General features: G+C 46.5%; 1 protein-coding gene across 1 annotated transcript in view; it reads right to left on the reverse strand.

The window, feature by feature from the left end:
• Window positions 1-21,369, reverse strand: part of CHAT (choline O-acetyltransferase) — a 320,287-nt gene that overhangs the window by 162,549 nt on the left and 136,369 nt on the right. Inside the window, exon 6 of the mRNA XM_078641120.1 lies at window positions 4,468-4,637. Coding sequence (XP_078497246.1) covers window positions 4,468-4,637 — 170 coding nt within the window. The remainder of the gene's footprint in view (window positions 1-4,467; window positions 4,638-21,369) is intronic.

Here is a 21,369-nt window from a genome sequence, read left to right on the forward strand (position 1 = left end):
CTAATATTTTAGCGATTCCTACCTACATGCAATTTTGCGAGTCCTTAATAGCGAATCGGTAAAATTCACTATTAAGGACTCGCAAATTTGATTTTACCTACATCTGGCCCTGAGTTCTTTGAGGGCTTAGATCCCCACTCATGTCACCGGTGCATGTTCGGACATCGCTAATTATTGTATTTTCAGTATTTACAGGTATGCTATCTGCTCCTCTTCCTCCCTCCCAACTACCTTGTGTGACAGGTTTGAAACTACCCATCCCTCCAAAGCGCAAGGCATCTGTTGCTCCCCTTCATCCCAGCAATTCACAATTGATCAAACGGATGGTACTACTCTTATGAACTGCAAGAACATTTTGGTATAATAATATTGAGGACATAATATTTAGGGACAAAATATTGAAAGGTAGGTGGAAATACAGATTTATGATTCCTAACTCCACAGCTACATACCCTATGGATTATTATACACTATATAGGTACATACTTGTGGAGTTAGATAGAGGAAATCTATTCATACTTACTTTTAATATTTTGTCCCTCAATATTTTGTCTATGATGTTAGTGACCCACGATATTCTGTAGTCAATATTCAGGATCCACACACCATTTTTATTGATCATTGACAAGGCAAAGTTTTTCAAGACTTCTAGCTCTTTTTCATCTCATCAATGCATCTTAGTTTAGCCTGGACCATGTGGGTATAATTGGGGATACATTAAGTTGCATGTTTTCAAACTGGAAGGGCCCCTTAACTCTGATGCTGTTTAGGATTGCTTCACAGTACCTATAATTCAAGATATGTGCAATTATAGGACTTGGTCATGACCCATGTTTTGACGGTGGTCCAGGAGCAGGATGTGCACATTCCACCACAAGAATGTTTGGCATGGGTGATGTGTTTGTCGAGAGATGCCGAGGATGAGTCTGGCTTCGGTGTTCTGTATGGTCTGGAGTTTGCGGAGCAGAGACTTGTTGATACCGGCCTAGAGGGAATTTCTGTGTGTGTGAGTGTGTGGGTGACGGTCTTCCTCGATTCTGGGGGATCCATTTGAAGGTCCTTCGGCGAATGCGGAGGGTGCTGAAACAGGCGAAGGCAAGGGCGTTGAGCTGTCAGGTCATGGGGACGGAAGAGTCGAGTATGATGCAGAGGTTCCAGGGTTGGTTTGTGGTGGTTGGGGGGCTGCCGAGGGTGGTGGACCACCACTTGTTGTCCCATGCAGAGGGGGAGGGTCCGAGCACAAGGACCTTGTCTTCTTCGAGATGAGCTTCAGGCAGCTGCATCTCATCCAGAATGCAATGTCCTTCATTCCTTCCTGGAAGTTGTGTCTGGTGGTGATGGGGTCCTTGGTAAGGGAGAGGATGAGCTGGGTGTTGTCAGCGTAGGATAGTATGATGAGTCTGTGCTGTCTGACGATAGCAGCGATGGGGGCCATGTAAATGTTGAAGAGCGTGGGGCTGAGTGACGATCCTTGGGGTACTCCGCAGTTGATTTCCGTGGGTTCGGAGAGGAAGGGTGGTAGTCTGATTCTTTGTGTTCTGCCAGTGAGAAGGAAGCGGAGACAGTTGAGGGCGGTCCCTGTATGCCGGCATTGTGGAGTCTGGCGGTGAGTTTGTGGTGGGAGGCGGTGTCGAAGGCTGCAGAGAGGTCGAGTAGGATCAAGGCTGCGGTGTGTCCTTGGTCGAGGAGGATGCGTATATTGTCTGTGGCTACGAGTAGAGCTGTCTCGGTGCTGTGGTTCTTGCGGAATCCGGATTGGTAGGGGTTGAGAATAGAGAGCTCTTCGATGAATTTGGTTAGTTGGACATTGACGGTCTTCTTGGTGACCTTAGCTGTGAAGGGGAGGAGGGAAATGGGTCGGTAGTTCTTCAGGTCCGTGGGGTCTGCTGAGGGTTTCTTTAGTAGAGGTCTGACTTCTGCGCATTTCCAGTCATTGGGAAAGATGCCTGTTTTGAAGGTGGCGTTGATGGTGCATTGTAGTTCTAGACCAATGGTGACGGTGGCTCAGTGGAAGATGTGCGGGGGCAGGGGTCCGTGGGGGCTCCTGAGTGGATGATTTTCATGGTCGATGCTGTGTCTTTGGTGGTGACTGGGGTCCAGGAGGCAATGGTGGGCTGACTGGTGTTGCTGGAGGAGGAAGTGGTTTCGGAGTCAGGTATCTGGTCGTTGAAGTTGTCGTAGAGGCCCTTGCTTTTCAGATGGAAGTAGCAGCCGAGCATATTGCAGAGGTCCTGGTAGGGAGGGATGTCCATAGTTTTGCTGAGGGGTTTGGTGAATTCCTGGATGACGCTTAAGAGTTCCTTGGGGTTGCTGGAGTTGGCGAGGATCTTGTTCTGGATGAAGGTCCTCTTGGTGGATTTGATGTGTTGGTGGTATTCCGTCATGGTGTTCTTGTAGGTGGTGCAGTCTTCCACGGATTTGCTGTTTCTCCAGTTCTTCTCAAGACGTCTGCAGGTGCGTCCGGCACCTTGGACATCGGTGGTGAACGAGGTGGCCTTTCTGGGGCGCTGTCTGTCGAGGTTACGTAGGGGTGCGAGCTCGTCTGCGCAGTTGGTGATCCATCTGTGGAGTTCTTTTGCTGTGAGATTGGCGTCGGTCGTGGTGGTGGGGGCTTCGTGGTTGAGGGTGCAGTTGAGCTGCTCCTCGGTGACCTTGCCCCAGTTTCTTTGTGGAGGGCGGGGTGCAGGTTTGGGCGGTGTGGGTTTGTTGACGAGGAAGTATACGCAGTAGTGGTCCATTCAAAGGGGTTGTGTGGTGTGGCTAAAGCGGATGTTGTTCCCACCTGCGAAGATGGGGTCGAGGGTGTGTCTTGCCTTGTGGGTAGGGGTGGTGACGAGCTGTTTCAGTCCGATGTTGGTGAGGTTGTCCAGGAAGGTGGCATAGTTGGGGTCGCTCAGGTTGTTGAGGTGAAAGTTCAGGTCTCTGATGAGTATGTAGTCCGTGGAGGCGATGGTGGTGGTGAATGAAGTGCGGGGTCCTGGAGGTCTGTAGGCGAGGGTGCCACGAAATGTGGTTCTGGGGCTGGAATGGATCTGGAAGTGAAGGTGTTCGGAGGTGGAGAAGTAGTCGCTCGTGGTGGAGGTGTAGAGTCGGAGGGCGCTTTTGTGTGCGATGACGAGTACTCCTCCTGGGTGGTTGGGGCAATCCTTCCTCTGGATCTTGTATCCATAAGGGATGGCAGTGGCGATGTTGGGGGTGGAGGAGGCGTTAGACCAGGTTTCTGTGAAGAAGGCGATATTTGCCGAGAGGGTGTCAAGGAGGTCCCAGATCTCTACGGTGTGTCTGTGCAGGGGGCGCACGATGAGGAAGATCCAGGCCTGGGGCTGGTCGCTGTTGGGTCACAGACAGCTGCAGAGAGGCTTGCCTTCGGCACGCCAGCGGCGTACCCGCTGCACGTGCTCTCCATTAGATAAGGAAGTGGGAGGGAATCGCAGCTGGGAGGCGGCAGCAGGATCCGGCAAGGGGGGTGCTGCGGGGGCAGCAGCAGCGGGAAAGGAGACGGGCACGAGGACGCAAACAGCCCAAAGCAGAACAGGGCACAACAAAACTTAGAACAGGAAACAAAACAGAACAAGGCACAAACAAAGATACGGGCACTGACCAAGACAAATACAAAATGGGCACAGCACAGAAGCGGACAACAGCGCCCTTGAACACCTACCAGGCAGGGGTGAAAGGGGTCTGCATCGGCGGCACAGTCAGTGGAGCTGCTGGGGAGAGAGCAGGTCCCAGACCAGGAGGTCAGAGGTCTTGCTCGCATTCCCTCGCAGCGGCCGCCGTTAAATAGGGAAGAGGGGAGGGAATTGCATCTGGGAGGTGGAAGCAGGAACCGGCAGGGGGGAGGGGCCAAGGGTGCAGCAGCGGTGGGAAAGGAGATGTGCACAGGGACGCAAACGGGCCAAAACAGAACAGGGCACAATAAAACCTAGAACCTGAAACAAAACAGAACAAAGCACAAACAAAGATACGGGGCACTGACCAAGACAAATAAAAAATGGGCACAACACAGAAGTGGACAACAGCGACCTCGAACACCTTGCAGGCGGAGGTGAACGGGGTCAGTGGCGGCAGCACAGGCACTGGAGCTGCTGGGGAGAGAGCAGGTCTCAGACTAGGAGGTCAGAGGTCTTGCTCCTGATAGCTGTAACTTATGGTGTTTAGGGTTAACCGACAGTTAAGCTGTTCTGGTGATTTATTTGAGCTTTATTTTGTTTCAAGAAAAAACACATCAAACCAAAGAAAAAAAGCATCAGTTAATTTCAGTGAATATTTAAACGTTTCATCTACAACCTGCAGTTACTCTTGAAAAGTCTGTAGCTTTCTTGGAAAGCAGAATATTCAGTGGCATATATATTTATGCTGCCTTCGATGCAGTGCAGGAATTGCCATGCTCAGGGATACTGCTCATCACCCCCTCCACGTACTAATATTCATCATCTAGGTGAAAATAAACACCAAACCACTCACCTGCATAGGCTTGTCGTACCAGCGATTGCCCCCATTTTTATCATAGCCGCCCCCATGCAGCAGCTGCAGTGCCATGTTTGTCTCGCTTAGTTCCACCCCACTTGCTGCATCCAGACACACGATGCATGCACAACGTTCAATCATGTCAAGGGAATCTCGATTTGTTGAGTCTGAAAACAAAAAAAATGACACACATGGGAAAAGGGAAGTGTACTAGCCAGTAATTCAGAGCATCAATCCAGATTCTACTTTCAGTGTTTAGAATCTGCTTCATAAAACTGCGTATTTAAGATATTTGTACTTACATTCACATTCTAATTTTTAATGGTGTAGACATGGCATTGAGATAGCTCTCATTTTAGTCACCTTTTATTTTGCATTTTTCAAACAAATAAATATATTTTTAAACCTGGCGACATTTGAATTGAGCAAGCAGATGAAGTTAGGATTCCAAATATATTTTCAGTCGAGAATTAACATATTATAATATTGAGGATGGAAATATCCACACCTGGAAATGCCCCCTAAAATACTGCCTTACTATGAGCGAAAGATTTGCATACACAACACGTAAACTCAATTACATGTACAAACGTTAATTCACGACCTGATGCATTTTGCTTTCTAGGGCTTTTGATTGTAGCCAGAAAAATGAATATATACGTGTGCCCTGCGATTATGTCTTTTAACTGGAATGTCTCCTTTACAATGCACTTGCTAGGGTCAAAGAAATGTTAGTGGCCATTAAAAATTATTCTAACATCAACTTTACAGAAATTTAAAGAGATGCAATTCTCGAGATATTCTAGGAAAGCCAGTAGGATAACTAGAGCAAAAGCTCAGGCTCTTCACATAACATAAAATAAAGAAAACGGTAATTAATATACTTATAGTCATGTGAGCAACACTGTTACGAGAAGTATGATATGTGCGAAAAAAATGAAATATAGAAGTGCAGCTACTCTTTGTCCCACAGTACATGCTTGCTGCTGAAAAGTGCAGGCACTGTACTATTAAAAGCGTTGGAGTAGTCCTGAGAAGTACCAGTACTATAGTAGGGACCGGTAAGTTTAGTAGGGAAGGGGGCAGACTGAATACACACGCATACACACACACACACGTGGAGAAGTGTGGCTCAGGGGTTAGAGGCAGCAGACCCGGAAGCTGAGATCGGTCCTGGACCAGGGTTCAATTCCCCGCCTCGGCGGGTCTTGGGCTAAAAATTCTTGGGCTAAAAATTCCACGGACTCGATAATTCTCGCCCCGGTGTCTCCTCGACTCACGGGTTCACACTCTGTGACTCTGGGCAATAGCTTGCTTAATCTCCACAACGGCCCCTCGCGGCGGGATGCCTGACTTTCACCTTGTGGATACCCTGCTATCTCACAGGGGAATATCAGGACGGGTTCCCTAAGCAAGCACCGGGAAACCCACTGTGGGTAGCTGTGCGCTATATAAGCTCAACTACATTTACACACACACACATTAACATTCACGCATTCACACGTGCGCACACTCAAACACATCCATTCACAACACTCATTACTAAACATTCATACATATACGCAGGCACCAAAACATTAATGGAAAAAAAAACACACACACACTTACCTGCAGCTCAGCCTCAGAGGTCCCAGGATGCTTGGGACTGATGCCTGCCCTCATTGGCTGACCTAAGGTCAGACAATGAGGGAAGGCAGCAGTCCCAACATCATCACAGTGGAATGAATACACACTTATATAGCGCATGGCTACCCTAGGGCATCCCAGCGCATTTTGTGACACCTAATCATTCTTCACTATTCATGGAAAAAGAAAGTTTTCAGCTGTTTCCTGAAACGGAGACAGTTAGGTTCAAGACGAATAAGGTCAGGGAGCTGGTTCCAAAATGTTGCCGCATGAAGAGAGAAACGTCGGCCACCCATCCGTGCCCGTTTAATCCTAGGGACTGTCAGACGTTTTTTATTGTTGGATCTAAGTATCCGGGTAACATGACATAATTGTAGTATAGGCTGAATCAGATGGGGTCCGTTGCCAGTAATGGACTTATGAACAGTTCACATGGCCTTAAACCAGATTCTTTGCTGCACTGGTAACCAGTGCAACTGACGAAGTGCTGACTTAGCAGAATTCTGCTTTGGGACATTCATTAGAAGTCGTGCTTCACAATTCTGGACAGTCTGTAGAATCTTAATAGTTCCCTGAGGTGCACCCAGATATACAGCATTGGCGTAATCTAGCCGTGATAAGATAAGGGCTTGAACCAACAAACGTCTAGCTTCAAAAGGAAGGAGAGGCAAAATCTTCCTTATCAATCCGAGCAAACCATAACAGGTTGCAGCAACTTTACGTGATTGTACTGAGAAGCTAAGATTAGGGTCCAACCATACGCCCAGACTCTTGATTTGTTTCAATGGTGGGGGAGGAGGGCCAAGATAGCTAGGCACAAGGGGTCTAAATCCATAGGGGCCCGATGTCCTAGTATCATGATTTCCGTCTTGGAGCCATTAAGTCTAAGAAAAGACAAATCCATCCACTCAGATACTTTGACCAGACAAGAGGTCAGGTTCATGTAATTATTATCATGTCGGTGGAGGGACACCATCAACTCGGTGTCATCAGCGTAGGTGACCAACTGGACCCCCCAGGGGAGCACAGCGTCCGCAAGGGACCTCATGTAGATGTTAAACATGGTGGGGCTTAATGATCCCTGGGGGATGCCATACTGCAGAGGGATCTGTTTCGAGAAAACATCCTCTTCAAACACTGAGAAAGATCTATCAGAGAGAAAGGACTGCAGCCACTTAAGGGCAGTATCCGCTACACCCACCTCCCTCAGTCTTTGAATCATGATTAAATGGTTTACCGTGTCGAAGGCTGCGCTGAGGTCTAACAAAATAATGGCAGCGCAGCCTCCAGTGTCCACGATTTTTCTGCCTTCTTCAACCACAGCAAGAAGGGCGGTCTCCGTACCCTGATTGCTTCTAAAGCCAGTCTGAGTCGGGTGTAGGCCATTGTTTTTCTCCACAAAAGCTGCTAATATGGAGTTAACATGTTTTTCGGCCAATTTGCTAATACCTGGTAATAAAACAAGCATTGGAAATGCAATAGGTCTCGCAGCATTAGAGTTAGTGCTTTTAGAATTGTTTATGGGTTTTTTTGTAAATCTTTAGCATTTTTGTTTCCTGTAGCCAATGCTAAAGAATTAAAAAAAAAAAACCATAAACATTTCTAAAAGCTCTAACTCAAATGCTCCGAGACCTATTCCACTGTGTGAGGGTGAGGGGTTGAGGGTGAGTGAGGGTGAGTGAGGGTGGGTGAGGGTGAGTGAGGGTGAGGGGTTGAGGGTGAGTGAGAGTGAGGGTGAGGGAGGGTGAGGGTGAGTGAGGGTGAGTGAGGGTGAGTGTGAGTGAGGGTGAGTGAGGGTGAGTGAGGGTGAGGGTGAGTGAGGGTGAGGGGTTGATGTTGAGGGTGAGGGGTTGAGGGTGAGTGAGGGTGAGTGAGGGGTTGAGGGTGAGTGAGGGTGAGGGTGAGTGAGGGTGAGGGGTTGAGGGTGAGTGAGGGGTTGAGGGTGAGTGAGGGTGAGGGGTTGAGGGTGAGTGAGGGTGAGGGTGAGTGAGGGTGAGTGAGGGTGATGGGTTGAGGTTGAGGATGAAATGACCGCCCCTAACACATATGCACCAGTAGACCGTGTAATGTCAGCAACACCGGTGTTCGAGGCGAAAAACGTTATTCAGCATCACAATGCCGCACAAAGGCATGGGTGTGGGGGGGGGGGGGGCGCTTTTTTGTACCGATTGTGCTCAGATGTGGAAAATAATTAGGGTACACTTGCACCACCAACGGCATCTGGCATTACAATGTGAGCTATTATTTCATGTGCAAAGTCACAGCCATCTATGGCCATTGAGAGAAACGCCCATATCTATAACAACGCTTTCTGGCTTTAAGTGGCATTCGGGGAGCTCTTGAAACATGATGAATTACAAAGCATGTGCTTGTAACAGGGGAAGTAGCAAAAAGCACGTGGCTCTAATCCTGGATAGATTTTGTCCAAGCTAATTTTGTAACGTTGGGGCTTTTGGAAAATCTGCACTACACGTATGTATACACACACACACCTGCTCTACACATACACACACAACACATAGAGAGCCGGGAGGGATATTTATAAACACTGGTAATGATAGGTGGTATTTCCACAGCTTAGACGCTCATTACAGAAATTGTGAAGTACACAATGTCCTTCCGGGTGAATCACCTTTAATAAAAGGAGCACAAAACTGAAAGTGATAGACGCCCGCAGCTGTCTAGAAAACCAACGAGCCGACAATTCATGTAGATATAGGCCCAAACGTCAGACGACCACAGAGAAGCGCTTCTGAAATCAAAGAGCGTTGGGTTATTTCGGATAAGTGAAGAAACGAAACCAGTCCACCCAGGAAAGCACGGAGCAGCTGACCCCTGTATAGAGGCAACCAGCGGCTCGGCCAGGGTCACAGCAGCTGAGCTATCCGATACAAATACAGGGCCTGCCCAGGACGTGCCGACAGCCAGGGCATTTACACAACTTCTGGTAAAGGTCAGTGTGCTTATTTGAATAGGAGTGCAGACCTGGCTACCTCAAATACACATACAGCCGACACTCCTAACGGACATTTTTAACCAGGATAACTGGAACCCAGCGAGGATGCGTTTTGGAAAAGCCCTCATATTCACCAACAAAAATATATTAACTATGGTTCGGAAAGGCATGGACAAATTCTGCAGAGGAAGTTTTGGGCATATTTTAGTGATGCACGTTTTAAAATCCTCAAACCCGCAGCCAATCAAGATAAATATAACAAGACGGAGGGAAGAGAGGGGAGGGGGGAGGAGAAATGCGACACGGCGGGAAGGGGCAGGCAGGATGACTCAGGGGAGGGAGCGGAGCGGGGCAGAGCGGCATGTGGGTGTGAAGAAGCCGGGCCTTTGACCGGAGCTGGGGAAAACAAAAGAAATAAGCATTACAAAACATTACAGAGACAAATCTGCTACAGCAAACATAAGATAGCGCTTAGTACAACTTACCTTGACATCGCTGCGCTCCGCCATTCAGTGCAAGCCTCTCATTGGGGCACATTATAAGACCGGAGCTGGGGGAAAACAAAAGAAATAAGCATTACAAAACATTACTGAGACAAATCTGCTACAGCAAACATAAGATAGCGCTTAGTACAACTTACCTTGACATCGCTGCGCTCCGCCATTCAGTGCAAGCGTCTCATTGGGGCACATTATAAGACCGGAGCTGGGGAAAACAAAAGAAATAAGCATTACAAAACATTATAGAGACAAATCTGCTACGGCAAACATAAGATAGCGCTTAGTACAACTTACCTTGACATCGCTGCGCTCCGCCATTCAGTGCAAGCGTCTCATTGGGGCACATTATAAGACCGGAGCTGGGGAAAACAAAAGAAATAAGCATTACAAAACATTACAGAGACAAATCTGCTACGGCAAACATAACATAGCGCTTAGTACAACTTACCTTGACATCGCTGCGCTCCGCCATTCAGTGCAAGCGTCTCATTGGGGCACATTATAAGACCGGAGCTGGGGAAAACAAAAGAAATAAGCATTACAAAACATTACAGAGACAAATCTGCTACAGCAAACATAAGATAGCGCTTAGTACAACTTACCTTGACATCGCTGCGCTCCGCCATTCTGTGCAAGCCTCTCATTGGGGCACATTATAAGACCGGAGCTGGGGAAAGCAAAAGAAATAAGCATTACAAAACATTATAGAGACAGATCTGCAACAGCAAACATAAGATAGCGCTTAGTACAACTTACCTTGACATCGCTGCGCTCCGCCATTCAGTGCAAGCCTCTCATTGGGGCACATTATAAGACCGGAGCTGGGGAAAACAAAAGAAATAAGCATTACAAAACATTACAGAGACAAATCTGCTACAGCAAACATAAGATAGCGCTTAGTACAACTTACCTTGACATCGCTGCGCTCCGCCATTCTGTGCAAGCCTCTCATTGGGGCACATTATAAGACCGGAGCTGGGGAAAACAAAAGAAATAAGCATTACAAAACATTACAGAGACAAATCTGCTACGGCAAACATAAGATAGCGCTTAGTACAACTTACCTTGACATCGCTGCGCTCCGCCATTCAGTGCAAGCGTCTCATTGGGGCAGATTATAAGACCGGAGCTGGGGAAAACAAAAGAAATAAGCATTACAAAACATTACAGAGACAAATCTGCTACGGCAAACATAACATAGCGCTTAGTACAACTTACCTTGACATCGCTGCGATCCGCCATTCAGTGCAAGCGTCTCATTGGGGCACATTATAAGACCGGAGCTGGGGAAAACAAAAGAAATAAGCATTACAAAACATTCCAGAGACAAATCTGCTACGGCAAACATAACATAGCGCTTAGTACAACTTACCTTGACATCGCTGCGCTCCGCCATTCAGTGCAAGCGTCTCATTGGGGCTCATTATAAGACCGGAGCTGGGGGAAAACAAAAGAAATAAGCATTACAAAACATTCCAGAGACAAATCTGCTACGGCAAACATAACATAGCGCTTAGTACAACTTACCTTGACATCGCTGCGCTCCGCCATTCAGTGCAAGCGTCTCATTGGGGCACATTACACAACCGGAGCTGGGAAAACAAAAGAAATAAGCATTACAAAACATTACAGAGACAAATCTGCTACAGCAAACATAAGATAGCGCTTAGTACAACTTACCTTGACATCGCTGCGCTCCGCCATTCAGTGCAAGCCTCTCATTGGGGCACATTACACAACCGGAGCTGGGAAAACAAAAGAAATAAGCATTACAAAACATTACAGAGACAAATCTGCTACAGCAAACATAAGATAGCGCTTAGTACAACTTACCTTGACATCGCTGCGCTCCGCCATTCAGTGCAAGCGTCTCATTGGGGCAGATTATAAGACCGGAGCTGGGGGAAAACAAAAGAAATAAGCATTACAAAACATTATAGAGACAGATCTGCAACAGCAAACATAAGATAGCGCTTAGTACAACTTACCTTGACATCGCTGCGCTCCGCCATTCAGTGCAAGCCTCTCATTGGGGCACATTATAAGACCGGAGCTGGGGGAAAACAAAAGAAATAAGCATTACAAAACATTCCAGAGACAAATCTGCTACGGCAAACATAACATAGCGCTTAGTACAACTTACCTTGACATCGCTGCGATCCGCCATTCAGTGCAAGCGTCTCATTGGGGCACATTACACAACCGGAGCTGGGAAAACAAAAGAAATAAGCATTACAAAACATTACAGAGACAAATCTGCTACAGCAAACATAACATAGCGCTTAGTACAACTTACCTTGACATCGCTGCGCTCCGCCATTCTGTGCAAGCCTCTCATTGGGGCACATTATAAGACCGGAGCTGGGGAAAACAAAAGAAATAAGCATTACAAAACATTACAGAGACAAATCTGCTACAGCAAACATAAGATAGCGCTTAGTACAACTTACCTTGACATCGCTGCGCTCCGCCATTCAGTGCAAGCCTCTCATTGGGGCACATTATAAGACCGGAGCTGGGAAAACAAAAGAAATAAGCATTACAAAACATTACAGAGACAAATCTGCTACAGCAAACATAAGATAGCGCTTAGTACAACTTACCTTGACATCGCTGCGCTCCGCCATTCAGTGCAAGCGTCTCATTGGGGCACATTACACAACCGGAGCTGGGAAAACAAAAGAAATAAGCATTACAAAACATTACAGAGACAAATCTGCTACAGCAAACATAAGATAGCGCTTAGTACAACTTACCTTGACATCGCTGCGCTCCGCCATTCAGTGCAAGCGTCTCATTGGGGCACATTATAAGACCGGAGCTGGGGAAAACAAAAGAAATAAGCATTACAAAACATTACAGAGACAAATCTGCTACAGCAAACATAAGATAGCGCTTAGTACAACTTACCTTGACATCGCTGCGCTCCGCCATTCAGTGCAAGCGTCTCATTGGGGCTCATTATAAGACCGGAGCTGGGGGAAAACAAAAGAAATAAGCATTACAAAACATTACAGAGACAAATCTGCTACAGCAAACATAAGATAGCGCTTAGTACAACTTACCTTGACATCGCTGCGCTCCGCCATTCAGTGCAAGCGTCTCATTGGGGCACATTATAAGACCGGAGCTGGGGAAAACAAAAGAAATAAGCATTACAAAACATTACAGAGACAAATCTGCTACAGCAAACATAAGATAGCGCTTAGTACAACTTACCTTGACATCGCTGCGCTCCGCCATTCAGTGCAAGCGTCTCATTGGGGCAGATTACAAAACCGGAGCTGGGGAAAACAAAAGAAATAGGTGAGAGGACACGCCAGGATTTAAACCCTACCCTCAGGGTAAAACACTGATTACGGATGCGGGAGCATTTAGTCGATTCAGCGGCCAGAACCAGCGAAAGTGCAATGCGTTAAAGAAAAGAAAAGAAAAAGGTACATGGACGAAACAAGACGGAGGGAAGAGAGGGGAGGGGGGAGGAGAAATGCGACACGGCGGGAAGGGGCAGGCAGGATGACTCAGGGGAGGGGGCGGAGCGGGGCAGAGCGGCATGTGGGTGTGAAGAAGCCGGGCCTTTGAAGTGAAGCTAAGCTTCACTTCAAAGGTGTCGGAGGAATGCGGGCGGCTGTGCACGCGCTTTTAAGCTCAATGCACATGCGCATTGAGCTTAAAAGTCACGGGCACTGCAAGGAATCGCCACGATTCCTTGCAGTGTGGATAAAGAGTGGATAACTCGCAATACTCTCGCCTTGCTCGATGCGCATGCGCATCGACAGGCGAGACCTAAAAATGGGGCGATAGTTAGCCCAGTCCTCCGGGTCTAAATTGGGTTTTTTCAGCAGAGCTTTAATTCTTGCTTGTTTCCATAAAGGCGGGACCAATCCGGTTACAAGGGAAGAATTTATTACATCCCGAATAACTGGAGAAACAATCTCTGAGACGAAATTAAGAATAAGGGGAGGCGCAGAGTCGGCCGGAGATCCTGACTTAAGATCCGCCAAAAATTTCTGCAGGTTAGGTAGAGTAAGCGGAGCGAATTCCTACAACCTAGCTTGCTGAGAAGGTGGAGGTAGTTGAGCATCTGGATCAATTTGTTGAAACAGCGAGTAGATGTTGAAAACTTTTGCGGTGAAAAAATTAGCTATTTCATCACAGCGTTTTTGGGCGTTCACCAGTTCACTAAGAGGACCGGGAGGAGTGATCAGGGATTTACAATTTTTTAACATTTCCCTAGGGGAGTTGAATGCAGAGGCGATTTTTTCATGATAATAGCTGGTTTGAGCTGCTTTTATTTTACTTTTATAGAGCCTAAGTGCTGCTCTATAATTGCACTTACTGGCCTCAGAAAAGTCCTTCCTCCATTTCCTTTCGGACTGCTTGCACGATTGTTTAAGCAGTCTGAGTTTGTGGGAATACCACGCTTTTTTTTTAGAGCCAACTGGATGGCAAAATTCTTTCTTAGGTAGAGTAAGGTCCAGAGAAGACTCCAACCAGCTATTTAAATAGTCATTCGCCATCATAGGATTAGGGCAAAATGCAGGGATGGAGTTTTTAAGGTTAGTTGCCCATCTTTCCACTGAAAGTTTGGACCATGTACGACCCAGTTTTTTTGTCCTGGTCGAAGGTTGTGACAGATCTCGAGGGGTCCAAACAAAGGATAGTAAAAAATGGTCCGACCAGGGTACTATGATGGTCTCAGCCAAAATGATATTGTCGAGATTAGTAAAAAAAGGATCGAGCAAATGGCCTAATTTGTGGGTCGGGCCAGTCACAATTTGTTTCAGTTGAAAAGCTTCAAGGTCTGCCATGAGATCTTGTGAAGGGGAGGTGTCAGGTTCATCAAGGTGAATGTTAAAATCACCCAGGATCGAAAAATTGGGGGCGAGGCTAGCGCCATTTATGGCAATATCTGGAAGATCATTGCAGAAGTTGCCAAATTCTCCTGGTGGGCGATGTAAGGGATTTCCTGAAAAAGTACAGGTAGGAGAGAAGCCGATCTCAAAGGAGAAGCTCTCACAGACCGATAGAAGACACCTAGTCGATCTACAACTATAGGTATTTTTATATATAATGGCAATCCCCCCACCCCAGCCACTATCACGATCTTGTCTGAAAATAGTGTAGTTAGTTGGGAGAGCCCGGACCACGTCAGCATCACAGGCCGTATTGGTCCACGTTTCAGTAAGAAAGAGAGCGTCAGGGCTCCTCTCTTTTAAGAGTAAGCAGATTTCACTTGCATGCTTGGGAAGGGATCGGCAGTTAAGAAGTACCAGAGAAAAGGGTTTAACTTTTCCCACTTCTGAGGGGGAGGACTCAGAAAGCTTAAAGTTAAAATTGCAGAGAGGACAATAGTTGTTTTCCTTCTCCAAAGACAAAATATGCGTACACATATTCCTCCTCTCACCTCTAAACCCCAAAAGCTGCTCCCTGTTATATCAGAAAGTGCCGAGGGGGGGTTAGACCAGGGTTCCGGCCCCTAGCCACATCCTGGCGTGAATCCTGCACGGAGGGTGGGACATACTGTTTAAGTAAGGCAGGGTTAACTAGAGCGCTAACCTCCCTGTGTCCGCCCCTCGCCAGCCGTCAGAGGAGCAATGGGGCCGCCTACACCCTCCACACAATCGGTACAAACCACGGTGGACCGGGGTAGCGCGGCGGAAGCAGGAAGAGTTTCAGCAGGTAAGGGAAATGTGCAAAATACAGCAATAGTAGTACCACGATAAAATTATTTTTAAAATACCCCCAACCAAGCTGTTTCCATGTGCAGGAAGCCTGCGTGTGTCACCAACGTGGCGGCAGAGCGATCTGTTTAAATAAGTTAGGCTCAATAGAGCGCTAACCTCCCTGTCTCCACCCCTCGCCAGCCGGCAGAGGAACAATGGGGCCACCTGCACCCTCCACACAATCGGTACAAACCGCGGTGGACCGGGGTACGCGGCGGAAGCAGGAAGAGTTTCATCAGGTAAGGGAAATGTGCAAAATACAGCAATAGTAGTACCACGATAAAATTCTTTTTAAAATACCCCCAACCAAGCTGTTTCCATGTGCAGGAAGCCTGCGTGTGTCAGTGAGACTCCTGACCCCACCCCACTCTGTGATGAAGTGTCACTGATTGACACTCGACCCTGGGCGCCCAGGTGCGAGGCAATCAGTGAAGCTACCCCTCGTCACTGAGGGAAGGGCATCAGAGACCTTTGCTAAGCAGAGGAGGCCTCGCCCACAGGAGCTGTGACTTCCTCAGCCCAGCAAAGTTCAGCTCAGGCAGCCAGGCGCCTGCACCTTTAGCTCATGTCTGGCTCATGGCTGACTGAAAATGAACAGTGTCTGAGAGGCTGACCATTGTTCAGGCTGACAGATACTGTTCATGAGGGGCAGAAGGTGGGGGGCGTGGCTCCTCAGCCCCAATGGACCGGCCGCGGCTGCCGTAACATCCCTTCCAACAGCTGTGCAATGCAAGCACTCTTTTTCAGTGGAATCACACAAATCCTTTCCAAACACAGGATGTAGATAGGGATCCAACATATGGGTGGAGCCAAAGCCCTTCTCTGAGTAGTATTCTACAACTCTTTTGCAGTTGCTCACACAAGGCCTAATGCGCATACTAAGCTACACCTACAAAGGAGACAGAAAAACTTTATTATTGACTGGAAAGCTTTATTCGTGGATAGAGAAATGTTATGTTTGTGCTGCTACTAACCATATTATATTGATTGCGGACATGGGTAGTTACTCTTCACAACACTGCAGTTGGGGTATACCCCTGTATGTAACCTTGCCCCATGGGATGGGATTGGCATGCACACAAAGGGTGGGCTGATATAGACCAAAGTTTGGCAAGATTGCTAAAGATGCAGAGAGAAAGCAGGTTTCATTTGCACTCACAGAAAGCAGCAAGTACAGAACAGGGCGCCGAAATGATATAAACAGAGACAGCGGTGGGATTGATATGCACACATGCGGAGCAAGGGATCCATATACATAGGGGTAAATTGGCATTTTTACGCACAAAGCCGGGGGTGAGAGGCAGGCTTAACTACATCAGCTTCCTCCTTCGTCCTCACAGATCTGAGATCAAAGACTTTCTCGGCTCATTAGTTTTCAGAATTTTACAAGATGGCGCTTTCGTGCTGGGCCTTCACAGTGTGTATGAGTTGAATGAACTCTTACCCTTAATGTCCTTAAGGCCAGGTGTAACGAGAGGTCGTTTAATATATGCTACTGTTTGGTATTTCATGATTATTCTGTAATTATGAGTTGTTTTCAAATGATTTATTTTTTAAGATTTGTGTCGCAACATCTCTTGGGCTGTGCTGTATACTTTTAGGAGCCGAAAATGCTTCATTATAAAACAACAAATTAACTGCAAACTCTAATAGGCAAATGTACATTTGAAGACAATGATAAAGGCTTAACTGTAATTTTATTTTTCACAAATCGCCAATACATTGTACACTTATATTTATACCTTGTGCATCTCTACCTCGTCAGTAAAGCTATTTCTCAGTGTTTTTGTATGTACCAAATAAACAAATGTCAGTATATTCTTTTTACCACAGCAGTGTTTTAAATTTCAACTCGATATACAATTGCATGTAAAGCTATGGGTGGATGAACAAATGTATTGTTGTTTAAAAAAAACCAATGGTGTCCTTAGGGTGCAACCTAAATTGTGAGTAGGTGTGACTCTTCAAAGGACTTGCTAAAGTCCCTATATGCCGGCTGCTAAACTTGCACATAGTGACTCGATAGGATCAGCCGTTCCACTAATGCACTGCTAACACTACCCATTGAGATTTTTTCACCCAGTATTTCTCCATGTCTTCCAGAGCTTCTTATCTGCTTTTATGCAAAGACTAAATAAAGATATGACTCACAAAACCACCCCTTTGTGTCTACATAGATGATGAGCTGCGAAGACACAATTCCTCACAGAAAACGTTTTGTTTATCCTGTCTTATTTTTGTTGAAAAACCTACTATTTTCCATTCCTTTATATGCAAAAAGCAAAACTGGGAAAACAGAGATGGAAATGATGTAAAACTGATGTTCCTACTATCCAGGGAATCCGATCTCATAAGAACCGACGAAGAACAGTAAAAGGGCTTTTTCTGTTTCATAATTAGTTATGAAAATCAGGCTTTATCACTCTGACCCGCAAACTGGATTATGCTCTGTTTCAATAGTTCAGCAGAAAAATTGCACAAAACATGTTTTATCCCGTTTTTTACATTTGAGTTTGCCTTTTGAAAGGATGCAACGTGCATCATTGCTTGGGAAAATAAATTCAATGGCTTTATTTTGCGAATGGTACACATACATTTATTGATTCTCATTTATTTTATCCGATTTTGTAAGACGAAAAGCATCAATGATTGTACGCTATGTTGCTTTTTGGTTTTCTTGCAGTGTGGGATTTATACGACCTACTAGTGGATTCATTTAATCAAAAAAGGCCTTCAGGACACCTGTGCATCAGAGGTTAATAGTCTAATGTCACATAACATTTTAACTGCCTTGTTTGCCTCAATGTTTTGCTTGGAAACATAAACATGAGCTCAGACTGGCGAAAGTGGGCATGTAACCAACAGGAAAAGGAGAACTTAGATCCAGGTGTACTGGCACAAAATACACTGTCATCTGATGACATTTGAGTTAGACATAAGGTATGAACAGTATAAGCTACTATTTATTTCTTTTAGGGTACAGATCCAGTCTGTCTACGGGCACTGAGGATTCATTTAGGGTGCTTTGCATGGTGGATTAATGATGACATGAATGCACATTACACAACATGTTGGGCTTACAACTTTGCAAACATGTAAAACATGAATTTACATATTTTCTTTGGCTCTCACTACGTTCTTAAACAAGACATGTGCCAAGTAGACCGTACAATGGCAGCGTGGCCGGCACAGGTAAACGCGATGAGGCGGGGCAAGGTGGTAGGGGGAGAAGTCGACGGAATAAGTATAATTAAATAAATAAATAATACTCATTCTGTCGTCTGTCCTCTTCCCCTCTGTCGCTCCCTGCACAGCGCTGCCCTGCCCCACCTCTCTTACCTCTGCCAGCTGCCACTGGACAACAGAGCTGAAGGTCTGATCCTAACCTAAAGCCAGCATCTGACCCTCAAACTGTATGAAGTGCAGCAGTCAATGGCTGACAAGAAGAACAAGATACAAAATGAAACGTGGACAGTATGCATTTTCTGTGCAGCACAGTATTTGGCCCGACCCTTTTCATAGTCCTCAACTGCGGTATGAGCTTGCATATGTATTTGCCAGAACTCTGACTTATGCTGCATATGTTGTGCTTACTTTGACAGCAAAAAGTTTTCCATGAGAAGTCTAGACACCGGATGAAACTAACCTAGTCCCATAAAATGTAATGTTTTTTTAATTTTTTATTTCAAGAGCTTTTATTGGCATCAGCAAGAATAAAGAACCATACAAAAATATATATATAGGTGGAGTATACATTGGTGGTTTTTTCTATCTACAGTCCATTTGTGGATGCGCGCTCTTTTCGTTCGTTTTCCCCCAAGTAAGAGGAGGGAGAAAAAGGAGAAAGAGGGAGAGAGAGAGGGAGGGGGGGGGGGGGGGGTCGTTGTCCTTTATTGGGTTTTCCTCAGGTGCTCGTCGAGTGGGCCCCACATGTGTACTTTGGCGTTGTGTTCTTTCGAGAAATTGCCTGTGATGTTGTCTGCCCCTCTCAGGAAGGTGACCCAATTAATCCATGTTTTAAAGTTTGCTTTGGCTGTGTTCTTCCAGTTAGTCAGGATTATTTTAAGGGCTGCTGTGAGGAGTAAGTCTAGTAGTTCTCTCTCTTCTCTACTTCTTAGGTTCGCGGTCAGGTGTTCTGTCGCCAGGCTTACGAAGCTGATTGTTAGGTCAGCTTTGAGCATGTCGTTTATGAAGGCGTTGATCTGTGTCCAGAACCTCTTGACTTTCGCACAGTTGAAGATGAGGTGTTCGAGGGTGCCTTCTTCTTTCTGGCAGTTCCAGCATTTGCCCGACTCTGCGATGCCGACCTTGTGGAGCTTGGACGGTGTCCAGTAGGCCCTGTGGAGGAGCCAAAACTTAGTTTGCGCTAGTTGTGGGGTGACTTTGTTTGTTGTCGCTGAGCTCCACATTTTTGCCCGTTCTTTTTCATTTAGTTGCCTGCCCAGGAGCGTTTCCCATGTGTTGGTTGTTTTCTTGTTCTGCGCCAGTGTGGAGGGGCTCAGGAGCTTGTAGATCTTTGCAGTTTGGTGGCCTGCTGAGTTGAGGATTTGCATGTATTTGATGATGCTTGGTTCCTCTTTATGTAAGTTCGCTTTCGTTATAGCGGTCTTGATCTTGAGGAAGTTGTAGAGCTCTTGGTTCGGGAGGTCGTGTAGCTGCTGTAGGTTTTGGAACGTCAGCGGTCCTCGCTTGGTTTCCATCTGTTTGGGGAGGCTAATTCCTTTCTCGATCCATAGGTCGTTGTGCATTGTCGCGCCGTGATAGGTTACTTTTGTATTGAACCAGATAGATTCCCATGCTGTACCTTTCAACTTCTGCGTCATGCGTCTGTCTATCTTCATCAGCGCTTCCCTCGTGTGTTTCAGTATAGGGTTGGTCCTTTCGGGGTGTCTGTTTGCTGTTAGAAGGGCTACTGGCTTGAGCCCTCCCAGGATGTCTTTCTCTACCTCTAGCCAGACTGGTTTGTATGTTTGTGTATCGTCTATCCAGGCAGTACCCTGTCTCGCCAGGCAGGCCGTTTGGTATGTTTTGAAGTTCGCCAGATTGAGGCCTCCAAGGTCCTTTGTCCGTCTTAGTTTATGCAGGCTTATCCTAGGTTTTTTGTTATTCCATAGGAAGACGTTGATGAGTTGGTCTAGTTTCTTGTGGAAAGCTTCTGTCATTGGGAGTGGTAGCATTGTTAGCGTGTAATTTATCGCTGGCGTTATCATCATTTTGATGGTTTCTATTCTTCCCCACCAGCTTATGTATTTTGGCGACCATAGTTCTAGCCTTTCTTTTATTTTTTTCAGTATGAGGTCCTCGTTGTGCGTGAGCGTTGATGTGAGGTCCCTTCCAAAGTGCAGTCCTAAGTATTTTAGTGGTTTCGTCTGCCATGCCAGTCCGGAATCTCCTAGGACCTCTCTTGTGGTGTGGACATTCATTGGCTTGCACTCCGATTTATCTTTGTTGAGTTTGTAGCCTGAGGCTTCCGCGTACTCTCCTATTGTGACCATGAGCGCTTTTATTGACGGGGAGGGGTTTGCTGTTGTGATTAGGATGTCATCTGCATACGCCGCTAGTTTGACTGTCTTCTCTTTGATCTTGACGCCTGTTATACCTGTGTTGTCTCTTATTCTGGCTAGAAGGGGTTCTAGAGCCAGCAGGAAGAGGCCGGGGGAGAGGGGGCATCCTTGTCTGGTGCCTCTTCCCAGCGTGAGCGTTTCGGATGCACTTCCGTTCACCACTATTTTTGCTTTTGGTTTGTTGTAGAGGGCCATAACCATTGCTATGTATTTTTCCCCCAGTCCGAATCTCCCCATGCAGTTCCTTAGGAAGGGCCACGAGACTCTGTCAAAGGCTTTTTCCGCGTCCAGCGCTATCATGACTGCTTGTTCATTGCTCCGTGTTGTGTGATTGATCAGATGGCACAGTAGCCTTGTGTTGTCCTGCGATAGCCTGTTTTTGATGTATCCCACTTGTGAGGTGTGGATGATGTCTGGGAGAACTTTGTTTAGTCTGTTGGCCAGGATCTTTGCGTAGACTTTGCAGTCAACATTTATTAGCGAGATTGGTCTGTAGTTTTGGGGATATTGTGGGTCTTTCCCCTCCT

This window comes from Lissotriton helveticus, chromosome 5_1, assembly GCF_964261635.1.
Source record: "Lissotriton helveticus chromosome 5_1, aLisHel1.1, whole genome shotgun sequence".
Taxonomy (NCBI): domain Eukaryota; kingdom Metazoa; phylum Chordata; class Amphibia; order Caudata; family Salamandridae; genus Lissotriton; species Lissotriton helveticus.